This window comes from Phoenix dactylifera, chromosome 17, assembly GCF_009389715.1.
Source record: "Phoenix dactylifera cultivar Barhee BC4 chromosome 17, palm_55x_up_171113_PBpolish2nd_filt_p, whole genome shotgun sequence".
NCBI lineage: Eukaryota > Viridiplantae > Streptophyta > Magnoliopsida > Arecales > Arecaceae > Phoenix > Phoenix dactylifera.
Window position 1 is genome coordinate 11,569,822 of NC_052408.1, and position 22,880 is coordinate 11,592,701.

Below are 22,880 nucleotides of genomic sequence, written 5' to 3' on the forward strand. Positions count from 1 at the left end.
AAATATGATATCCGGAACTGTCCACATAACATATATATGCGACATAACACTATATGGAAACGGTCGCATAGAACGTCTATGCGGAAAGGGCATATATATTCTATGCCGAACCTGGACGCATAAACCGTTCTATGCGGCCGTGGCCGCATAGAATATCTATGAGGACTGTTGCCGCATAGAATTCTATCCGTACAGATTCCGCATAGAATGTCCTATACGGAGGTTTCCGTATAAACGATTCTCATAAATATCTATGCGGACAGGTCCGCATAGAATGTCCTATACGGAGGTCTCCGCATAGACTGTTCTATGCGGACAGTTTCCACATAGTGTGGCTGCGTGCGCATAAACGGTCTATGCGAATAGGTTAAGCATAGAATGTCCTATTTGGATCATGTCCGCATAGACAGGCTGTCCGGACGGTTCCGATCGACATCTTTCCTTCTATGCTGACTGTTTCCGCATAGATATTCTATGCTGACTGTGCCTGGGCGATGACGTCGCGGCCCTGGATGATAGGAATCACGGCCCGCTGCTGACCGGCGGAGGGTTTCTCAAAGCCATAAGCGTAGATCCCCCACCCCGCGGATCTCCGTCTGGTCGAAGCTCGTGATGGCCTCCACCCCGGGGCTCGTCTCGAAGACCAGGTTCTCGTCGTCGACCCCCCGGCCCTGCGGTTGCCGGCCACGAGGGGCCGCCGTTGCGGCCGCCGCCATGGGAGAAGAGACTTGGAGCTCGAGACGGAGAGAGATGAGGGACTCGGGGGAGAGACGCGAACCGTAGGAGGATTCGGGGAGCTCGAGACGGAGAGAGATGAGGGACTCGGGGGAGAGACGCGAACCGTAGGAGGATTCGGGGAGCTCGTCGATCCACATAGAATGTCTATGCGGAATCAGTCCACGAGCCCTGACCTGCTCCTCGACTGCCGCCGGCAGAGGAGCTGGTCGGCCGGCGGGTGTTGGCGGCGGAGAAGAAGCACGGGAGAGGGAAACGCCAATCTCTGGTGATATTCTGCACCTTGTCAACCTCTAAGTCATTGTCGACCCCTTAGTGCTCTCTCTAGCTCTGAGCAGAGCATGGAGCTATGAGCGTAGAGCCGTGGATAGAGAAGAGAGACCCTTCAATATCTGTTGGCCATAATTTGGGAATTTATCAGCGGAACTGATTAAATTCGGAATACTGTTGGGTAAGAAAAATACTGTACTTTGATTTGAGTATTTTATATGGCTTATAAAATGTATCGTAGGTGTTATTTATCAATCATGGGCCTAAAGGTGTAATCTTTAGTTTTGCTGGAGGAAAAGTAGTGTCATCCTTCACTTATGTATATTGATGAGTTGTTGAATAAAAGAATATTTGGATCTTATGCCTTGATCACATAAAATTGTGGAAATGTAAATATGACAAAGGCTTTTGAAGGAAGAAGAGAACATTTATATAGGGCTTGATGACAATAATATGATCACGAGCTGTTATGATAAAATTTTAATGGCAGAACAACAGATAGAAATTCGAATTCATCAGCATCATCATTTATTTTCTAAGTTAGGCAGTTAAAAACTTAAGACACTCGTGCATACTTATCATATGTTTTTAGCATTTCATATCTTTTCTATAAATGTATATATAGCATTTTATGTCATATTGCATAACAAAAACAATGAATGATACAAATAAGAACGAGTTCAAACTTAACCATCTTAAAACTCATTAACCACCAATGAATTCATTCATAAGTATGTTCCCGACCAAAACTTACATAACAAAATATGTAAATAGAGATGCAAATGGCACCACTATAGACTTTGCTTTTAATCAAATGTACTCAAGAATTGTTTATTGAGTGCCTCAGAAATATAAATGTAGATACATCTAATGCAACTTTAGAGGCTTTACTTCAACTACATATATTCAAGACCTGCGCTGCTTGAGTGCTTCGAAGCGAGCAGCAAGTTCTTCATAGTCGGGCAACTTTGGATGAACTCGAAAAATAGAGTTGACCGTGCCTGTATTTGATTTATCATCAGCAGGATTTTTTTCTTCAAAGTGATCGCTATGCCGACGCAGTGTAGGAGGAGGGCGATTAGGAGGAGGGTGAGTTTCTGTTGATGTTTCCAAGTCTATTTCTTCATCAATTTCTGATTCTAATCCATCTGAGTCATCAAACCTTATATCTGAATTCACCTTCCGCACAGTGCAACTGTTCCTTCTAGGAATCTTTTTATCATCCCAATTGGTAATATTCATGCTCCTTGAATTGAACTCATTGACTGAAGAATCATTTGTCACAGAGGATTGAGCAGAAGAATCTAAAGATCTTGTTTGCACTCCATCTGCATTGGTGTCAATAGTAACTGCTTTATGATCAGATGGATGAGAGTTCCGTTTGGCAAGGTATGCTGCAACTTGTGCAGCAGAAACAGCTTTCTCTGCAGACTCTGCAGCTGCTCGAGCAGCTGAAGCTGTATCCTTGAACTGCATACTAGAACCCTCCCTGCAATTGTTAGATCTGATGTCAGAAACAACAGGAAATTTTGCAAGTGGCGAGCTTCTTGAGAACCAGTCAGGTTGCCAACTAAAAAAAGAAAAAGAAGAGAGGGAAACCTGAGAGTAGGCTTATTCAGCTGCACATTGCTTGGTGGATGAGTAGGCTTATTCAGTTGCACATTGCTTGGTGGATGAGTAGGCTTCGCAGGGATGCTGGAGGCACTAACAAACAAGCGAGGCCCTTCCTGTAAAATTTGCCATAAGAGATTGCCGTGTACACACAAGTTAAATGCAAAAGTGATCAATTGCATGCCGCACACACACCCAACATAGACATGCATATGCGCAGGTGTGTGCATGCATGGTTAGGGAGATGGATAGAGAGCTTTGCAATCATACTAGAAGTTCTTCTGGGGGCTTGAGAAGTTCAGTCTCAGATTCTGTTGCGTCCCATTTGATCTGATATTCCTTTGCTATTTCCTTCATGATTTTCAGCTTTACTTCACCAGTAGGTTTTCTAACAGAGAGTTTCTCGATCAGCTGCAGGAAGAGAACTTAACTTACTTAAGCATGATGTAGTTGTAAATGCAAATACTGTTATGTAGGACTTCGCAGTTAGAAAAGAACTAGCTATGTCAGTTTATCTGACAGAAGAAGCAGTGGATGTTCCAGGCTCTGATAGTGCTATAAAATATAATAGCATCTATTAGTCAAGGAAACAATGCATTAGCCCTAGATAGTGTTGCATCTATTAGCCAGGTTGCAAGCTGAAAAATGGTAATTAGGAAAAGCATTTTGTGAAGTGTCAAAAATCGAGCATTTCATGTTCCAGGCTTCAAGTTAGCCCTGTGATAGTATCTGCTGTAAAAGGAAAAAGAAACATCTGGGAGGATTGAACAATATCATAGCACCATTGGCTGTTGGAATAGCTAATAGAATAATTACCATACAATTCACACCAGAGTTAGGTCGTAGATCTGTTGCTGCAGATACAAAATCCTTTCCATACTTCTTTTCAAAGATATCACGAATTCGGCTAAGTTCTGGGATTTCCGAGCACCTCGGAGCAGCATATATCAAACTAGAAATACCTTCTTTTAAATCTGTGGGACAATCCCTGACAAATGGAAGGCCAAAATCAGCATTGACTTGTATAAAGTTTGAAAAGCAATGAGCAGAAAATAAACTAACCTCTGTTTTGCAATGATTGGAAGGCGCCCCACAATCAGCTCACAGAAAAGTTCAATGATCTCATTGGCCGCCATAACGTTTTGTTCTCTAATCACATGTTCTACCTACAAAATTATTTCATTTCAGATTGACCATATCAAGCTAAATGAGTAGTAGTTCTTACTCTTTCTGTAGCTCTGTTAGTCCATTTGTAAGATAATTTTTGTGTTTGATTACATGTTTTAAAATGTACTGGCATGTAGATCAGCTAATTCTCAAAATCCAAGGAATTTGCTGATGGACAGAGAGGCAACCTTTCTATAAGCTTTGGGAGATGGATAAAGTATAATTGCGTCTCCAGGATTTAGGTGTACCTTCTATTAAGTTACTTAAAGTAGCCTGCCTATTGCAAATATTATGGTACCAAGAATTCAAGTATTGAGAATTGGAACTGTATTCATCATCGGCCGGTACAATACAATGCTTGATACAGGGATGGTAGGCCTTGATATGCCATGGTCCAGATGAGAAAGAAGAAGGTTAGGCCTATTCATTTTTGGAACATGAAGGTGTTTCAAGCTTTTTTTTTGTGGCTAGTTTGACTTTATAGAAGAGGTCGACAAGAGAAAAAAGGATAACTTTGTTTTCAGCAAATCAAGATTGATTGATTGCAAGATGAACCTTATAGTATCCTTGGCAGCATACAGGTAGCTGTGGAAGATTTCATATGTTAAGTACTCAATCTCGAAGAGGCTGAAATTCCAATGTTGTGGAGAGCTGTCAAAGGAAGCCTAGCTTCACCTTGGACCCCTCTTCAGATGTGACAATTCTCAAGGAGAAAGAGGTGAGGAGAAGGAGAAAGACAATTCAAAGAATCTTTCTCAGAGGAGGTGGCCGTTATTGTTTTAGTGTCCTTAACAGTAGCGTGTTCTCTCCCCAGTGAGCACGGGATAATCTGGTACAACCTAGTGAGTGCAACAGGGGAAAAGTTCAAACCAGTCAATGAGTCTTGTGAAGGATTAAGGAAGTCACTGTAATCACGAAGCATAAATTAATGGTGTCACTTGCTTTTGCTAAGTATCTCCGGGTTTGTTCGCATCCCCCAAAGTTGAGCGTTTTCTGGTGTCTGGCTAACGATAACAGAATTCTAAATAGGAAAGTTCGCATGAGGAGCGGTTCGACCTTAATCCCATCCATGGGCCGTTTAACTGGCCATCGGATACCTCAATAGAGCAAACTAAACTTCCCGTAACCAAAAAATCACAGACCTAGCACAAAGTCCATTGAACTGAAGACTAGATCCCAGACCTGATCAAAGCAAGATTTGTCTTTTCTCTACATATATAGGAAACCGAAGCAAATGTAACAAGAGAACATGAGAAAATAACAGAGCACGATGCCAACTCTAAACTGGAGAAGCAGGAGCTCAGGAAGGAAAATGAGGAAAATACCCGGATCCTGGCGGTGTCCTCCTGGCGGGACTGGAGAAGCATGGCGATGTCGCGCCTCATCTGCCTTACCTGCACCTCCCTCTTGTTCCTCAGCAGCTTTATCCTCGCCATCGCCAGCTTCGCCTCCGTCTTGCTGCCATTGCATATCGTTAGAAAGAGATCATCTCCATAGAAAACTAAAGCCAAACAAGAGCTGATGACAAGAACAAGAAGAGGAGGAGGAGATGGTGGTCGTACCATTTGGAGGAGTTGAATCCCCGGCGAAACATGGAGGCGCCCGCACCCATTAGCTTGTCGATGGGAGATTTGCTCTCGGGAGGCATCTTAGAGGAGAACAGGAGACGGGGGGGTGGGGATGTGGAAAGTGGGAGGTGACGAGTTGTAACGGTAACTAAACATTTTCTTTTACCGAAAAAAAAAGAAGGATTTTCTTGATGCGTAGCTGGTGCCCACTGGGCTTGGAGCCATTCCTTTCTTTGAATGAGTCGGATCGGGTCATTCGCGGTGAGCGTAAAAATCGGGAGATTCGATAGACGACAGGGTGAGGGTGTGGAAAGTGGGGGTGAGGAGTTGTAACGGTAACTAAAGATTTTCTTTTACCAAAAAAAAAAGGATTTTCTTGATGCGTAGCGGTGGCCCACTGGGCTTGGAGCCATTTTGAATGAGTCGGATCGGGTCATTCGCGCTGAGCGTAAAAATCGGGAGAACGGCAGCAGAAAAGGGGGCGGGGTGGGGGAGTCGGGCCGAGAGTGATCCGATGAGGTCATCTCTTTCCTTTTTTTTTAAGGTACCTAAGCAACTTAGCTGTTTTAAGGGTTCCCGTAGGAGGCTTGGAGTGTGAGGACATAGTTTCTACGGTGATGAGACAGTAGCTGGCCAGTTTACGGACTTATCAGAAGGTTATTAGAGCAACTTGCACGGTACATCAGATCTGGCTGGTAAAGAACGCTCGTATATTCGGTGAGCGTAGGGTGTCACCGAGATTTGTTGCGGAGTTTACTCGGGCACACGCTACGGAGATCGGGCCCACCCACCCTTCAGATAGACCTTTAATAGCTTGAGACACCTGGAGCTTCCCCTCTGCTTCGGCAGCTTCCCAAACGGTATTTTTCACTCGGAAGCCCCCACCTCCGAGCTTCCTCAAGGTCGACTTCGATGAGTCGGTGCTGAATGGCGGTATATGGGGTGGTGCAGGTTTTGTGATTCGGAATCCGCACTCCAGGGTGGTGGCGGCAGGTGGTTGCCAGCTGTTTGACATATCGGTTCCAGGGGCAGAGTTGCGAGCAGCCTGGGTGGGCCTTCACATGCGTGGGTGGTGCTGCAGGCTCGTTCGATCATCTTGGAGGGCGACTCGGCCACAATCATCGGATGGATTCAGAGGGGGTCGAGGGGCGAGAGCACGAACCACCCCCTGATCCGAGCATAGGGATGATGATGAGAGATGGAGGGGCCTTCCAAGCCAAGCATGTATTCAGAGAAGCCAACGGGGCGGCTGACTGGGTGGCTGCCTACACGGCCTATCACTCAGAGTATATCCTTTGGTCTGGGGAGGGAGAATTGCTATTGACACTCCGTGAGCTTTTCTATTTTGACTTTATTGGGTGTATTCGTATACGTACTGTATGAAGCACCTCGTTTTAAGCCAAAAAAAAACCAGCTAAGCTGTGCCCTTCCGATAGGAAGTGGGGCTCGAGTGCACAGAGGTGAGAAGGTGACCGTTTGTGTGATGATGACGTGTCTGTCAAGCAATAGCGAAGTGGCCCACTAGGGCGCGGGAAGCGTTGTTGGACCGTTAAAGATTTTCTTGGGCCAATACAGATTCAGCTTTTCATGGCCCATCAACCCCCCTTTTTTAAAAATATATAAAATATTAAAATTACTTATATAAAGTATAGTATAAAGTATTAAAAAGTATTTTATATTATATACCATTATTATTAATTACAATATGAAAAAAATAATCGTGAGTTTTCTAGTATATACCTTTTTCAATCTTTTGCTATAAACAAAATCGCCACTAACATTTGCCTTTAACATTTATTTTGTCACTAAATATAATTATTTCTTTGATGACTTTATATTTTTATCACTAAAACTTTTAGCCATGAGGTCTTTAGCGACCGCCTAGTAACGAAATATTTTTGGTTACTAAAATCTTCTAATGATGAAAGTAGAAAATTTTATGACCAAATTTTTTGTCGGCAAAATTCTAAATTTTTGTAGTGATTCCAAAATAGTGATGATTATTTATCATAGTTTATGTGATTTGAAAATTTTTATATCGGTACAATGATTTTTTTTGAGATTATAAGAGGCTAATCCTTTTTTTTTTTTTTCACACCTATCTTGCTATTCTATATTTGTGTACCCCATGTCCAAGCGGCAAGCAATGATACTTTAAGCAAATGTTAGGTGGTTCATATAATGACTACTATAACATCCAAATCTAATTATTATCCAAATAATTATTTACAAATAAAAAATATTTTTTAGAAGTTACAAAGTTTTCTTTAGAGAAAACAGAAACCAATTAGGATCCTCTGCATGTAGCCCACGCGTCGCAAAGTATTGTGCATCTTTGGATGGCCTCCATTAGGAGATGGATGGGCATCAAACAACATGCACCATGTATGATAATGCATTCTTTTGTGGATCGTCTTATTTGATGGTTATCCATCTCTTCATGATGGCTATTTACGATTGCACCGCTGGTAAGATCGTATGGAACTAGCTCTAGATGTCGATCTACTCAACTTTTAGAAACTATACATAACTAACTGAGAGCCTTTTATCATAGTTCTTAAAATATATTTTCTTAAGTCATATTTTTTAAAATCATATTTTCTTAATCATACATAAATAAATTAATAAAAGGCTATAAAGAATTCATAGTCCACAATTAAACCTCTAACGGTAGAGCAATCATAAAATTTTTATTTTCATATTAAAAATATAAATTTCATAAATATGAAGTTTTCGATTTCTAAACAAGTCATTAATATTAAAATATTTATGAAACCATTATTTTGCAATAAATCATGAGTTTCACATTCTTAATTGTAAATAAAAATATGATATCATCAATATTTAATATTATTATTATATTTTCATATAAATTATAAAATAAGTAAAAATTTAAAATTAATAAAAAGTGTCAGGATTACCTACAAATTCGAAAGGGACCTATGTTTGGAAACATTGGTTACTAATGCGTAGAATGTCATGGCTCTCCTCCTAAACCTTTTGAGCTGACATTATAGCCCTAAAACAGTGTGTTGGGTCCATTGAAACCTAGGTTGGGGATATCAATTTAGATTCATCGAAACATTGGTTCCTTCGAGATCGAACGACCACAAGACCCTGATCAGTGATGCTTAGGAAAGGGTCTAGAGACTTCCGTGGTTGCCCGTCTCTCCTGTCCACGCTTCTGGCGGACTAGCCAGGTAACGAGAACAGATCGAGACGTCGGAGGCGAGACTAAGAGAGCGACCGAAAGGAAGAGAGATGGGCGGCGGCGGAGGGCATGGAGGAGGCACGACGTACAAGGGGTACACCATCCACCGCCCCAAGCGCTGGCATGCCCTCACCGGCAAGGGCTTGTGCGCCGTCATGTGGTAACTGGCTTCAACCCTCAACCCTAAGCCCTCTTCCTCCAATCCTTATCCATGCTGACATGTTTTCTTTTCCTCTCTCATCAATTAACAATTCGGATCGTTACAAGCAAGAGATTAGTTGATGTTTTTGGGAAAAATTTTATGCTATTTCGCTGAATTCAATCTAATCGAAAGCTGCGACAACCTTTCTTCTTAAATTTTTGTCTTTTGAGGGGCTAAATGGATTTGATGCCTGTCGGTTAGGCTAATTTGAAACCATACTCTTAACAATCTAAAACTGGATTTAGCCCTGGACACGGCTTAGTGCCATCCGTCTGCGTGTTATGACTAGAATCCGTGATAAGGACCATTTGGCAGCCGGATAGGATTCTCATGGAATCTCGGTTGCTTGTGTGTGACTTCATAGGCATAGTGACATTTATTTGTTGTTTGATTTTGCTGTCGAAAGGTTGTGTTGATTTTAATTAAGATGGTAAGGGCATGTATCGTGAAGGTCTGACAGGGCTTCAGTAAGGAGGGTCGCCTAAACCTTTGTTGAGTGATGGAGGAGGAGGTGGGAAAAACCTCTAGTAGTATGGTTGAAAGGTGAGTAAGAGGATTAAGAATAGTTTGAAGTAACATTTATATCTCTAATAGGAATAATTGGCAAATGAGGATTTGTAAAGCCCAACTTACTTAGTTGGGACTTGACTCGATGGTTATGGTTATGATTTCACTACAGCTTTCTTCTAATCCAAACCTTTTACCCTATGCGGGCTAGTTGTCTTGGCGCATTGCAACGTTTTTGCTTCTAATGTCGTTATCATTTCTACTTTTATATGCATATTTCCTTGGACTTCTTGTCTTTTCCATATTGCGATTCAACATTTAAATTGATAAGATCTTCTAATCTATATGAACTAGGACGTTGGTTAATGTTAAGATCCCATGAGTATAAGATTCATACACAAAAGATGAGTATTTTTTGATGTGAATGTGTTGTGCCAGTAGCGATAGAGTTAGAATTTCATATTTTTGAGGAACGCTAGCTGTGACAAATGTAAAAGATATAGTCATGAAGGGTGCATTAAGAAATGATTTGAAGGAGTTTCCGATTAAAGGTTTTTCGGAGAAATAATGTTTTCATTGAACAACTCCAAACATGTCCAAAATCTAATTGGTGTCAGTACAATTGCTAGATGACCATGCATAATAATAACATTTTTACTCCCTTTCAACTAAACAATCCTCTAATTCGGTTTCAGCTTATTTCCCATTATAGGCCAACTGTTTTATGTTTGGATGTATGGTAGATGCCCTCTTTTTTTCTTTTTTTTTTTGACCCACAGTTATTGGCTGATACATAAGAATACAGATTGGCACATTTGGTCTTGGGTAACAAACAACATTAGTTGTCATTACTTCTATATTATTCTGTATTATGTTTTATTCTAGTGATTAAGTTTACTAATTAAGTATTATAACATTTTATTTAATCATGTTTCATTCAAATACTATAGTAGTAATCTGCTATGCATATCTATTTTGAGCAAACTTCTGTAATAGAGTATAAAATATCGAGGATCACCTTTTTGTGACTTGAAGATTGCTTTTCGTATAAAAAAAAGAGCTCTTCATACCGTAGCCACCATGATGATGGTGTTTGATATGGATGAAGTTCCAAAGTTTCCTGGCAATATTCTACTAGTAATGGAGGTTTCTTTATATTGTGGGCCATGATATATATGTGTAAGAGATACAGCATGATAGTTTTTATTACTCATATGTAGATGATTTGCGGATGCCAATGATATTGGTGAAACTAGCATATTATACTAAAGAATTTAATACATATTGGTGACGATAACTCCAATGTTCTTGTTTTGTTTTTGCAGGTTTTGGATTCTATACAGGGCTAAGCAAGATGGTCCTGTAGTTTTGGTAAGATTTTTTTTTTCAACACTTCAATCCTCTTCATTTAATTGTCTCAAATATTAGTAGTTATGTCTCATGCAATCTCTATAGGGTTGGCGTCATCCTTGGGAGGGACATGAAGACCACTCTCATGGGCATGACCATGGACATGAGGTATTTCATTGCAACTAATACTATGAAACTTGTGATGCTCCTAAATTGCTATAACTAGTTTCATGGATAAGTTTGTGGTTTTTGAGCCATTAGCTACCTAATATGTTTGGCCAATTACTAATAAAAATGAGAAAATGTTGCATTTAAAGTATTTAGTAGAAGAATTATGTGGAGCATTGCTACATAATCACTTAGCTAATATGAGTCGCATCAATGGTGGGCCTTTGACTTCTCAGAGTAATATAAGAGAAGAAAATTTCACAGAAAGTATGAATGCTCTTCATCTGGCTGAAGCTGAAACAAACATGGAGTGTGTAAAACTTTGGAACATTTATGAAGTTTGTATTTTTTACTGGGGGGATATACGATATGCATTGTTACTGATTGGGAGTTTGTAAATGCATTGTCATGAGTATTTTGTGTACTTATCATATGTGTGTATGCAATTATAATGTTGAGCACATAAATTGGCACTATTACCAACTCTATATTCTCAAGGGAGTTTTCCATGACTTCTTAATTAACATGTATGTTAGCCACTTTTTAATGATCTCATGTAGAGGGAGGCTGCTTGGGTAATAAAATTCTGTAATACAGTTGTCAAAGCCCAAAATGAACTTTCAACATGGAATGTTCAACAACTTTGACATGGCAACATTTTAATACTTTGAATGCAACACTCTGTGTGGATGTACTTATTCATATACAACCTGTTGGGTTAGTTGCTTATAGCTAAACAAAATAAATAAGACCAATGAAGTAAAGTTATGCATAGATTCATCAAAGAAGTTATATCTAGTCATATGAGAATTTCTGGTAGAAATGGCAAGAGGCAACAAAAGATGATCTTTTCTTAGTTAGGGCAGTGTGAAGCTAGAAATATTATATTGTGTCATAAAAGCTCCAAAACGTCCTATTGTATAAGATGGTCAAGAAACCCAAAGTTTAAAGTGTCGAAGTCACATTATTTCGAGGTTCTGCTAGTAGATTGTGGTCAATGATGCATCTTGGTATCATGGGACAACTTACGTTAGTTGATTTTCAGTCTTCATCTGTTTAAAGAACAGCTAGCTATACAGTTCCTCTAGATTCTAGACATATAGAAGCGGCAGGATTTTGGGAGTCTTGATGTTGGATTGCCTCCCAAATGGATGATGATCATGAAACTTTCCAATTCTTTCATTTTTTATTAGAAAATGTTCCCTATGGCTTACTCTTATACAAGTGAAAGATTTACAATAACCAGTTCCAGAGAGCCAAATAAGTGCTTTAAATGTTTCTGCAAAGTAACCTAGGTTTGCAAGACTCTAGTTTACTTAAGTGAGCATTCTGATTTTTGCATGCATATTGCATACCCAAGTGCTTACACTGCTGGCAAGTTAAAATATCTGGCACCTCATATTAATTAAATGGTCTGCATGCTCTAAACACTAGTACAGAGTGCCAGATAGAACTTAGTGATACAGCTAAATATCCTGGCATATATAGAGCATGGATGATAGGTAACAAAAGGTCTGAGGATCCTGGTGAATGGTCGTTGCTGTTAATTATGCTTAGGACATGTAAACAAAAAAGAACGAATTTTTTTTTTTTTTATGTTCAATATAGTCTTATCCTGGTAATAGAATGGGCATGGTCAGGTTTATTGTTGGATATGACCTATTCTCAGTATCCCATCTAGTTTTATTATGTTTTTTGATATCCTAATCCCTCACTTTGTTAGGTCAGTATTCTCTAATATCCACCTATTTTCTGCAGGCATCTCATTAGACATCCCAAGGGTGGCAGCTAAGAGGGGTCCCCATTTGTTGCCTGTGTGACTGCAATGCTAGTGAATAAAGTTGATTTGGGACATGAAGCTGTTCATCTTTTTTTCTTTTTTTTTTGTTATTTCACATGCTTAAAAAGTGGTGGATTGGAAAACCTATATTATGTCTGGACTCCTTTTCATGTGCAATGGACTATTATGTTTCCTGTGAAATCCTATATTTAATACCATTTCAAATTCTGAAAATATGCTAGCTACTTGGTGTTAACTTTGGTGATTATCTCGTTCTAAATTCCTGAAAATATGCAACCTATTATTGTCAATCTGCCATTGGCACACAAGGGTGAGGTTCCGATCCAGCCTAACCCATTCCAAAGTCAGTCTGTTGCATCGCATGATCACTCAGGCTAACATTTTTCGTAGCCTGAGCTGGCCTATCTTTAACCTGTTGCCTGGTTCTGTTAATTGGCGACGAGATTCAACTTAAGCCAGCTTCGTGTAGTTGCTATGAAACTTTGGGTTGGATTTTGTAGCAAGTGGAATCGTCAAAATGAATTTTGCAGCCAATAGATTTTCCAGGATCTCATGCATCCTGGTTTTGGTTTTCCGTCTGGTTTCAGATGATTCAACAAAGTCGTAAGATCAGAAAATATATTTTCTGAAAAGCAGATTTCTGAAAAAAAATATTTAGAAAAATATTTTTAGCATTTTGGTTGACAATGAAAAAGTGACGGATTTTCAGAGTGCTTATGTTTGGTTGACTATCCACTTTCCTAAAAAAAGTTATGTATAATTTCTATTATATCTTTAATAAAAATTGAATATTTAATGCTGAAGGATTTTTCTGGAAAAAAAATAAAAATAGAGTGATTTTCGGCTCATTGAAAAGTAACATTCACATGTTTCTTATTGAAAATTTTTTTCCATGAAATGTGAGAATCATATTCTCATGAGAATACAACTTTTCATCTCTCTTTTTTGTAAATTTTAACCAAACAAGAGACATCTCATTATTTTTTTATTGATCATACTTTTTTTTCTTCTTTTTCCACGAACCAAATGAGCCCTAAGAGGGAAGCCGACTAAGTCAAGGATTTTCACTGGAGGGAAGCGGACTAAGTCGAGGAGTTGTTGAAGGGGGTCGTATCTCTTGGTTAAACGAGGAAAAGAAAGAACAGTGCAATATAGTGGCCTTTGTGCTCCAGATCCTTGCCAATAACAGCAGGATTTTGGAACGGAAACAGCTTTGGCCCTCTTTCCCTTTGGTACGGGCACTGTGCTAACTACATACAAAGCTTCAACCAATTCTTGGTGAAAAGTCCTGTAAGAAAGTCCTATATTCTGAAAATAGTTTCACAAAGGATATTCATGTCTTCAATTCTTGGCAGGTCCTATATAAGGAACACAAAATATTTTCACCAGTGTCAACAAATGATTTCTAAAACGAACTTGAGAAGAAGCCCTTGAGCGCGAAAGGATCACGAGATTAATACTCAAAACTCACCTAAAAAGAAAACTACTTTGTATAGAGGAATTCTCAAATGCGACTTTGTTTTCTTCTCAAGGAAAATCATAAACTAATCTCCAAACTAAGCTTCCTTACAGGTAATCCAAATCCAAGTTCCACGAATAATAAATAGTTCCCACTTCCTAAAAACAAAAGCATATTGCTGCTCCAGGAAAACCAGATTTGAAGACCACGGCAGTGCCTAGTCTGCAATCCCGGAAATGTGCTCAACCACTCTGCCCAAGCTAGACTCCTTTACAAGAGACAATCCAAAAAATCTAATCTCCTTAAACAACAATTCCCTACATCCTAAAAGACAAAATAATGTTTCTGCTAACTCAAGGAAAACCAGATTTTAAGACCCATGGGAGTGCCCGGTTTGCATTCCCGGGATTGGGCTCAACCACCCTTCCCAAACCAACAGCCCCCGCTGCACCAATCAATGAATCTAATCTGCCTCGTCGGGACCCCACGCCATCCCTCTCCTTTTGGATTCTAGCTCTTGAAGTCCTGACGAGGCCGCAGCGCCTTTTCGAAAAACCGGAAGCCCAAACGTGGATCGACACATGATTGGACAGAAACACAACCTCTATGAGGGGTGGTGAGGAGACATTTGGAATCTCCCAGTGAGTAGAGAAATGACTCCAAATCACACTATTTCAGAGATTCTAGATATGTTTATGTTGGCTCAACAGCACAACCCAACTGTGATGTCTGGTTGGCAAGCAAACCACTCCATATTTTAGTTCGTCTCAGAGTTTCAATTGGATCTTGCTTAGTTATTGGTTAGCACACAAGAGAATAGAGAACCTCTGGATCTAGATGCGTATAGATAGTATAGCAGCATTTAAAGAAGAAGGTGGCATAGATGGGTTACGCGGTCACCTCTAAGAGAGAGAGCTGCTGTGACCCTAGCTTTTTTACGCGTTAATATCACCTTCTTTTGATTTACCTGCGGCTTGTGATACCAACCAAAGCGTTGAATGGCATCTATTGGCCTTGTCTTGTTTCTCCTCCCAAAGTCAATCTCTTCCCGAACGTTGTGGCTCCCTCATAAGTTTACTTCATGCATCAACCAAAGATGAGAGAGCTGTGAAGCATGATGGAGAAAAGATAATACCAAACGGTTTTCGTGCTCATCCAAGCCAACCATCCCATCTCGTATATATTATTTTCATTCAATTGGCTCAGGCACGTCCACTAATCTCGAACCATTCACCAATGGTTGGTTTCATGACAATACAAGAAATGCTCGCATGCTCTTAACCATGCATTTCGCTCATTCCATGTCAATCTACGAGCAAGCTAAGCTCAGACTCCATAACCCGGCTTGTGAAATTTCATTTGTAGTAAATGAAAAAGACCCATTCTTAGGCTTAGAGGCTTAAAATTTGACTCGCTCGCCTAACTCGAGCGTAGTTTGAAACTTTAAGCTTAAGCAACCTAATACTCCAGTCAAGACATGACTCGGACCAACCAAAGTCACCCACCAAATATGACTCGGACCAGACCGGCACCTGGACCATTTAACCCGGTCCAGGCCCCACGTGTTAGGCCCACGTGTTGTCCCCCCCTCCTCCCGGAGGGGAAACCAGGTGCTCAGGCCCCTCCTTGCGTTGCCCCCAGCCAGCTGTCTTGATTCTCGGATCGAGTCTCCTCTCCCCCCCCAACCCCCGCTCGTGCGCGCCAGCCAGCTGTTTTTCCACCATCCTCTCCTCCTTTTATAACCCCGCTCCCTCTCCCCTCTTCTCCCATCCACAATAGCCGGGAATAGCAACAAAAAGAAGAAATAAGAGAGCATAGCGTACCTATCGCACAAAGCAGAAGAAATGGTCGCCGGCTTCCGCCGTTCTATGTCCCTCCCAGTCCCAGGGCTGAACCCTAGCAGCCCCGGCCCCAAAGGCCGGGCGCCGCTGGAGAAGGCCTGCCACGTCCGGTCCACAAGCCTCCCGTGCCGATCCCACCCGGCCATCGCCGAGCTCGAGGACGAGATCCGTGCCCTCCGTGCCTGGCTGTCCCTGCCGGCTCCGGAGTCCGGCTCCCCGACCTGGATCTCAGCCGGCCTCGCCCGGATCGACCTCCTCCACGCCTCCCTTGACGACCTCCTCCAGATCCCCCAGGCCCAGGACCCCCTCCGCCGCTCCCCCTCCGCCCCCTGGACCGACCGCCTTCTTGACGACTTCCTCCGCTTCGCCGACTCCTACGGCTCCTTCCGATCCGCCCTCATGTCGCTCAGACAAACCCAGTCCGAGCTCCACACCGCGATCCGTCGCCGCGACGAGGCCCGCCTCGCGTCCGCCCTCCGGTCCCAGAAAAGAATCGAGAGAGATCTCGCCAAGCTCGCGGTCTCGATACGGGAAGCGTCCAGATCGCCGATGCCAGCGTTGGCGGCGGAGCTGGAGATGGCGGGGATCATGAGGGAGGTGGCGGTGGCGACGGCGACGGCTTCGGCGGCTGTTTTCTTGGGGATTGGGGCGGTTTCCTCCGCCGCGTCGGCCGCGGTGGCGTCGACGTCGAGGGCGTATTCTTGGGTGGTGGCGCCGCTGAGGAAGCTTTCGCTGTCGCCGTCTTCCTCGTTGAAGAAGAGGGACTGGGGGGAGTGGGAGGATGGTGCATTGGAGAGGTTGGAGGCGTTGGAGGAGTGCGTCGAGGTGTTGGAGAGCAAGAGCGAGAGGGTGTTCAGAAGTCTGGTGAACACCAGAGTGACGCTCCTTAACATCCTCACTCCCTCGTTGTAGAATGGAAAGCAAAATGAGAACGAAATCTACAGTGTATATGTAAAACAAAAGAAAAAAAAAATCATGGGAAGCCGGAGATGCATGGTGGGGTTTGTACAGAAGTTTTCTTCTGTTTTTTAGCTCAAGCATGCATGCATGCATGCATGCCTGAGATTTTCATACTTACGTGAACAGTTTTTCCACAAAATAATATTTTCCTCTTCTGTGTGGCACTGTGGCCATACAAGTTTTAATCTCTTCGAGTAGATAAAAGTTTGTGATTTTGTTTTTTTTTATAAAAAAACAACTTACCAGCTTTTTAAGAAAATATCTCTAAGCATTAGCTCGGATAATCTAAACTCCGATCTCTTTGATGAGGGGTCAGGATTCATTCTAAGTGATATTGGGCCTTTATTTTCCGATCATCATTTAAAAGTCTTTGTTCCGCGCACTTTGATCATGTCTCTTTAGGAGGCTAGGTACCCTTTTTGATGCTTAAAATACATAGCTATATTTTCTTCTCATTTATATTTCTGTAAGAAATAAAATGAGTTTTCTCGGTTCACTTCATGAGAAGAAAAATAAATACAAAATCCAGATGTCTAAGCTACAGGAGATGAGCATTCTTGAATAACGTGATATTAGAACATAAAGAAGTTACGGAGACTCGATCATTCCAGCAATGAGCTCAATGATGATGTCAGAAGCTCTGCTCTTTTAGTTGTCAATTGTTTCAAAATTAGCGGACAAATCATGTGATATAATATGATGAGTAATTTAATAACCTGTTCTTTAAAGTTTTGGATCATATATGTGATGTGTCCACTTCTTTGATACCCATGGCTATGATTGGCATAGCAACGTGCTTTGGGCAACTTTTCTTGCAAAAAATAGACTTTCCATGGGCTAGCTCCAACATGATGGGGTCAATTTTTTTTGTTAGGAAAAAATATAATAAAGAGAAATGTTCAGTAGACCAATTCATGGTTTCCATGTATTAAACAACTTCAGCATCCCTCCATGTGTTCAAAACATTGTTTGTTGCCGGCGTAGCTAATATTATGTTGAAGGGTAGAGTTGAAAGTAAATCGAATAATATTCATTCAGATCCATTTTAGTATCCGAATCTATTTGGATATGAATAGAAATTTAAATATCCGATTAATATTCATGCATATATCCATATCTGTCACAGAAAAATGAATATATATATATATATATATATATATATATATATATATATCCGTATTCGAATATCCGATTTCTTTTATAATCCTTATATAATTTTATATGGCACTCATAAACTTTTGCATTCGACTAACATCCGTATTTGTATTTGTTAAACAAAATAAATATGGATGTGGATATGCTAGTATCTGATCAGCTTTCGGCCCTGTTGAAGGGGAAAAAAATGTTATTCCAAATCCACTTTGCACATTTAAGTGTCATGAATTAGTGCCACATATGTCCCTAGCAACAAAAAGAGGGGGAGGAAAGCATTTCAGATAAGTTTTTTACAGTTATATTCTCATATTTTGTCATCAGACTCACCTCCACGACATTAATATTCTTCCTACCAATTTAACTCAACCTAAAGACATGTTCCCTTCAAACATACCAAATTCGGCCAGCTGCAATGCAGAACATAGTTTTCACCTAAGCATGCTTATACAGGGCTCTCTTTCCTGCCTCCTGTGAACTAGCGGCCAATTAGGCCATAGATCACCACTGTTCCTTCTTATTAATATTTCAGTTATCCCTTACACCAGGTGCCTGAAAGTTGTTTTAGTCTTCATTTATGAGAAGGTGCTCGGTGGTGAGCTCACATGGCCAACTGCAAGCAAATTTTATATACCAAGGCTTCAGCCCCCGGTCTCCGGTTCTCTATGGCTGAAAAGCCAGTGTTTGGATGCAACTTGTAGACAAAACAAGAGGCCAGGTGCAGAAGTAATGGTAGCCACATCGCAATGACTTTCGAAACACTTCAAGTGACTTCTGAAGTATGAAAGAGGTAGGTAGTCACAATTATCATCACCCAAATGTAACAGCGAAGCTTGATTGCAAGTTTTCATGCAAGTTTTGTAGTTATCTATTTTCACAAAGATCTAATGGTTTTTATTGGAGAATGTATGTGAGGATCTGTGCATGCGTGGATAGATCTTGAGTACTTATATAGGATCAAAGAATCCAAATAATACTTTTTGGTTAGTTATTTTTGGTGAAATCCTAGGTTGTTAACTCCTTTCACTTGCTTATCATATTCAGTTGCAGATTTCTGCAAGTGCAGGCAAAATTCTGATTACAATCAGAAAGTAACTTTATGGAATGTACACAATTACGCCCACCTCAAGCCCAAACTCCAAGTTTAATGGTAGGGTACGGATCCAAACCATCTAAGTTTGATTGCATTTAACAAGATAAGGATTATTGTTATACTTTGAAATTTGCTATCAAACTTTTAGTAGATTGCTTTCATCTGAATCACCATGCCAGTAGTTAATGTTCGCACCATATGATTGCAGATCAATGACCCTAATTTATATGTCATAACATCAACCAAACACTACAAGGAATCATGTGGAAAATGAAGAATAGCTCATGAGAAATGTACTTAAAGCTGTAATTGGGAAAAAGCAAAGGGGGATTCTATGGGAATATGACTAGCTCTTAGTAGTTATGACTATGCCATGCTATAGGCAGGATAATTATTCTAATCCTTAGTTTAAAAATTAGAATTCTAGTGACTCTTTAAGGAGCTAAAACAAAATATTTAATATAAAAATACTAAAAAAACATGATTCCAACACTCGGAACGAACTCGGGATTAGGTTGAAAAGAAAAAAAAAAAGCAAAGACTTATTGAAGAGGTCAATTCAAAACTTGATGACTCATGACAAGTTTTCACTCAAATGCATGAATAAAAATTATAAGCACTAGATTCATCACTATCATCATTTTACATTTACTTGCATTATCTAATAATGCTAAGCTTTGGTTCTTCTCTCTCTCTTTTTTCTCTCCCTCCTCTTCCTGGCAGGATTGTCACTCTCCTCTCTGTGTATGATCGTTGTTGATAGGTGACTGCCCTACCGGCATTTGATGGTCCAAGGCCATGCTTTCTTTTAGCATTATATGATGGCACAAATTTTGGCATGCTTCTTGATGGTAGTGGTGGGCTAATCTTTGTCTGAAATTTAAATTTTAAATCTAAACAATTAAATTATATGGGTGAGGTTTTAATTTTGAATTTAGGAGCTTTGTTGGATGATTAGATGAGAGTTTGGAACTTTTTCTAACAGTTTTTTTGTTTCTATCTTGTTGTACTCTTCTTTTTTTTCTTGTACATATTATCTTTAAAAAAGTTCAGGTGGAGCTTCCCCCTCCTTTAAACTCCAAAAAAAAAAAAAAGGTGGTTCGACTACTATTATCTAACAATTACAGGCACTTCAAAATTATTTTTATACTGAATTTCATTTAAAAAAAGTGATATAAGATATATGTAATATCTTAGTACAGACATTGTGCATATTCTGAATCTGAAACATTATGTACATGTCAAAGTGTAGTCCCATAATAAAACTACAGAATAACATTTCTGTTGATGCAGTAGTGGAGGACTTGAATATAAAGCAGTCGTATTTCCTGACAAGAATTACTCCAATTTCCTTTGGGGCACTGTAGCATTGCTGAAGACAGCCCATCTCTTTATTTGTTTGCAACTAAACTTAATTAGGTTCCAATTATCAGGAGAACTTATATTTGGGCTGACCATGGGGACAACTTTTTGGGCCTGAGAGCCAAGTATGATCAAGAATTAACAGTTCATTGATAGAGTAAGTATGTATGTGTCGGAATATATTTGTATGAAGGCATGACTCATGAACCAAATAAACTGGATCATCGTTAGGAGCAGTAATCTGGGCCCAAACTAGTAAGTCTAGTCTGTTTCCTGGAATGCCTTTAGCACAATTTTCCTGACATTTGCAGGCTTAAACTAAAGCCCAGCGCAAAACTAACTGGCTATTTCATGCTGAGGAATAAATAATATGGAAGTGAAACCTAAAACATCCCAAAAGCAGGACGATAAACATTATCAACCGAGGGCTTCATCCAACAAGACTAGTTAAAAAATATTATTTAGATTTTTTAATTCTGTATAAGTATCCAAGATCTATCTAGTACGTAGCCGGTGAGGGACCAAACACACGCCCGCATAAATTCTCGCATAAGCAGTCTAAAAATTTGTAGTAAACAACCCATTCAAAGAAGATATAACTATGATCTCGACTGACCTGCCAACGGGTTAAAGTCAGCCTTAACCAAACCACTATTAGGTTCGGGCAAGTTCCAGTCAAGATGAAATTGCTTCGATACTGGACCCAACCAGACCTAACCAATTGCCATACCCCTAATCAGCATTCGAATCGGCCCGAGCAATCCTTCAAGGCGTTAACGGTTTGCCGTCTTAGAATTGATTCAAGGTGAAGGCATGCCCTTTTGAAGCCTAACTTCAGGCACATCCAGCAGGCTATGCATGGGCTCTAATGAGCTAAAGAGAAGAAACCTCACAAGATAGCCCGGAGATTCTCTCATCTTTTCATCCTGAGTCCCTGCTACGGACTCCGCATGAGGTAACTTGTCTCTTGTTGGCCAAAATGGCGAGCCTCCCCCACCGATGCCATTTTTCAACTGTTGTTAAGCTTTGGTTTCCTCCATTTTGTGGCCATCTTGACATGGAGACAAAACGCTAGCTATAGTGAGATAGTAAGCACATGTGCTGCTTATTAATGTGTTGTCTGGGGCTACGTGAATTTCTATTACAGTGGAAACCCGTGAGCTCACATACGATTGTACCATTCTTTGTTTTTGTTGCTTCAAGATTCTTAGAGTATATGGAGCAACAGTCATCAGGCCAATGACACCATGATCGGAGTCATCATGGCATGTTCGGTTGTCCAAAGATTACAATGGTCACAAGTGGATGGATCAGTACTCTCTCGGTATATTCAAGTCGCAGACCTTTGGCTTCAATCTACTTTATCGTCTATAAAGGTAAAGGCTACTGTATCCACCTTGTCTTTGCATGTAAATGGCTTTTTATATGATTTACTTACGAGTCCTGTACTCCCACATCTTTTTTATTATAAAACTATGCATGTTAATGCTCAGTAGCTCCATCCATTTCTAATGAGCGTTGAGTAGTCTTATGGCTTTGGTTGTTCCTATCTGTATTGTGGCCCTACAAAGGTTATCTAACTTCTGTATCTGGATGCATGGTTTTTATTCTAGATGATGTAACTATTATACTCGGTCACACTTCTTTTATTTGGAATCTAGCTTCTAGCTTCTCTTTTTACCAAAAAAAAAAAAATAAGTGCCAGGTTAGGTTACGAGTTTTTGCATAACTAAGATAAACCTATGGAATCTTAAAATTATCACCACTTACCAACTTAAAGGTACGGACAAATTATATATATGTTAGGTATGAGGCCAAAATTCTATACACAGACCTTTCTACTACTCTTGGTACCAGGTTTCACGCACCTAAACGGCAAAACCTTCCCAAACCAACATGAAACCCCACAGGCTCTACGCAGCAGACGTTTCTCCGGTCAGGTGCACGAACTAACAAGGACCAAAGGACCTTTCCTGCTGGAATTCCAAAACAAAAAACTGCTAAGAGGAATGGTGCAAACAAAAATTCGTACATCCAGCTAGCTTTTATCACCTTCCAACTATTCCTTGGCCAAATAATTAATGGTGTGGAGAATCCAAAAGTCTTGTCTTTCCTTTCTTCCCTCATCTTCTACTGTTACGTACTTCTCTGAGAAACTGAAAGCTTTCCATGAAAAGAGCAAGCCAGGGTGGTCTGTTTGTCTTGCATGAAGTGCTTTCGGTGGGAGATCGGCCTATGAGTATCCATAAGCAGAGGTGGCGCAGGACCATTGCTGCCGGGGCAGCAGAACCTTTTAAAGATGAATTGATGGTGGTGGCCATGTCCTCCACAGGAGAGAGTGCACCGGCTCCACCAACCTTAGAATTTCAAGATGATAGTTTTTAACTGTCCCTCAGAAGTTGAACTCACTAGCAATGTATGCA

General features: G+C 40.6%; 3 protein-coding genes across 3 annotated transcripts; 2 read left to right on the forward strand and 1 right to left on the reverse strand.

Annotated features, from left to right (window-relative positions):
- Positions 1 to 1,700: 1,700 nt before the first annotated feature.
- On the reverse strand, positions 1,701 to 5,471 carry LOC103701075 (IST1-like protein). Its single transcript, XM_008783031.3, has 7 exons — positions 5,346 to 5,471; positions 5,109 to 5,241; positions 3,679 to 3,782; positions 3,433 to 3,604; positions 2,887 to 3,027; positions 2,605 to 2,732; positions 1,701 to 2,494 (listed from the first exon to the last, which is right to left on the reverse strand). The coding sequence occupies exons 1-7, from the start codon at positions 5,429 to 5,431 to the stop codon at positions 1,912 to 1,914; spliced, it is 1,347 nt and encodes a 448-aa protein (XP_008781253.1). The 5' UTR covers positions 5,432 to 5,471; the 3' UTR covers positions 1,701 to 1,911.
- A 2,918-nt stretch (positions 5,472 to 8,389) lies between these two features.
- On the forward strand, positions 8,390 to 12,803 carry LOC103701076 (NADH dehydrogenase [ubiquinone] 1 beta subcomplex subunit 2). The gene is made up of 4 exons (XM_008783032.3): positions 8,390 to 8,722; positions 10,597 to 10,642; positions 10,727 to 10,789; positions 12,548 to 12,803. Exons 1-4 carry the CDS (start codon positions 8,613 to 8,615, stop codon positions 12,557 to 12,559), a joined length of 231 nt encoding a protein of 76 aa, XP_008781254.1. The 5' UTR covers positions 8,390 to 8,612; the 3' UTR covers positions 12,560 to 12,803.
- A 3,090-nt stretch (positions 12,804 to 15,893) lies between these two features.
- Positions 15,894 to 16,802, forward strand: LOC103701154. The gene has a single exon (XM_008783128.3). The coding sequence runs from the start codon at positions 15,894 to 15,896 to the stop codon at positions 16,800 to 16,802; it is 909 nt and encodes a 302-aa protein (XP_008781350.3).
- Positions 16,803 to 22,880: the final 6,078 nt, after the last annotated feature.

Excerpts from the sequence above, each read along its gene's own strand:
- LOC103701075 (XM_008783031.3), bottom strand. The coding sequence starts at position 5,431 with ATGCCTCCCGAGAGCAAATCTCCCATCGACAAGCTAATGGGTGCGGGC. Across the intron at positions 3,783-5,108 it reads AGGACACCGCCAGGATCCGG|GTAGAACATGTGATTAGAGA; the intron begins GTATTTTCCTCA and ends ATAATTTTGTAG. Across the intron at positions 3,028-3,432 it reads ACTCTGGTGTGAATTGTATG|CTGATCGAGAAACTCTCTGT; the intron begins GTAATTATTCTA and ends CTCTTCCTGCAG.
- LOC103701076 (XM_008783032.3), top strand. The coding sequence starts at position 8,613 with ATGGGCGGCGGCGGAGGGCATGGAGGAGGCACGACGTACAAGGGGTAC. Across the intron at positions 8,723-10,596 it reads GGCTTGTGCGCCGTCATGTG|GTTTTGGATTCTATACAGGG; the intron begins GTAACTGGCTTC and ends TTGTTTTTGCAG. Across the intron at positions 10,643-10,726 it reads AAGATGGTCCTGTAGTTTTG|GGTTGGCGTCATCCTTGGGA; the intron begins GTAAGATTTTTT and ends CAATCTCTATAG.
- LOC103701154 (XM_008783128.3), top strand. The coding sequence starts at position 15,894 with ATGGTCGCCGGCTTCCGCCGTTCTATGTCCCTCCCAGTCCCAGGGCTG.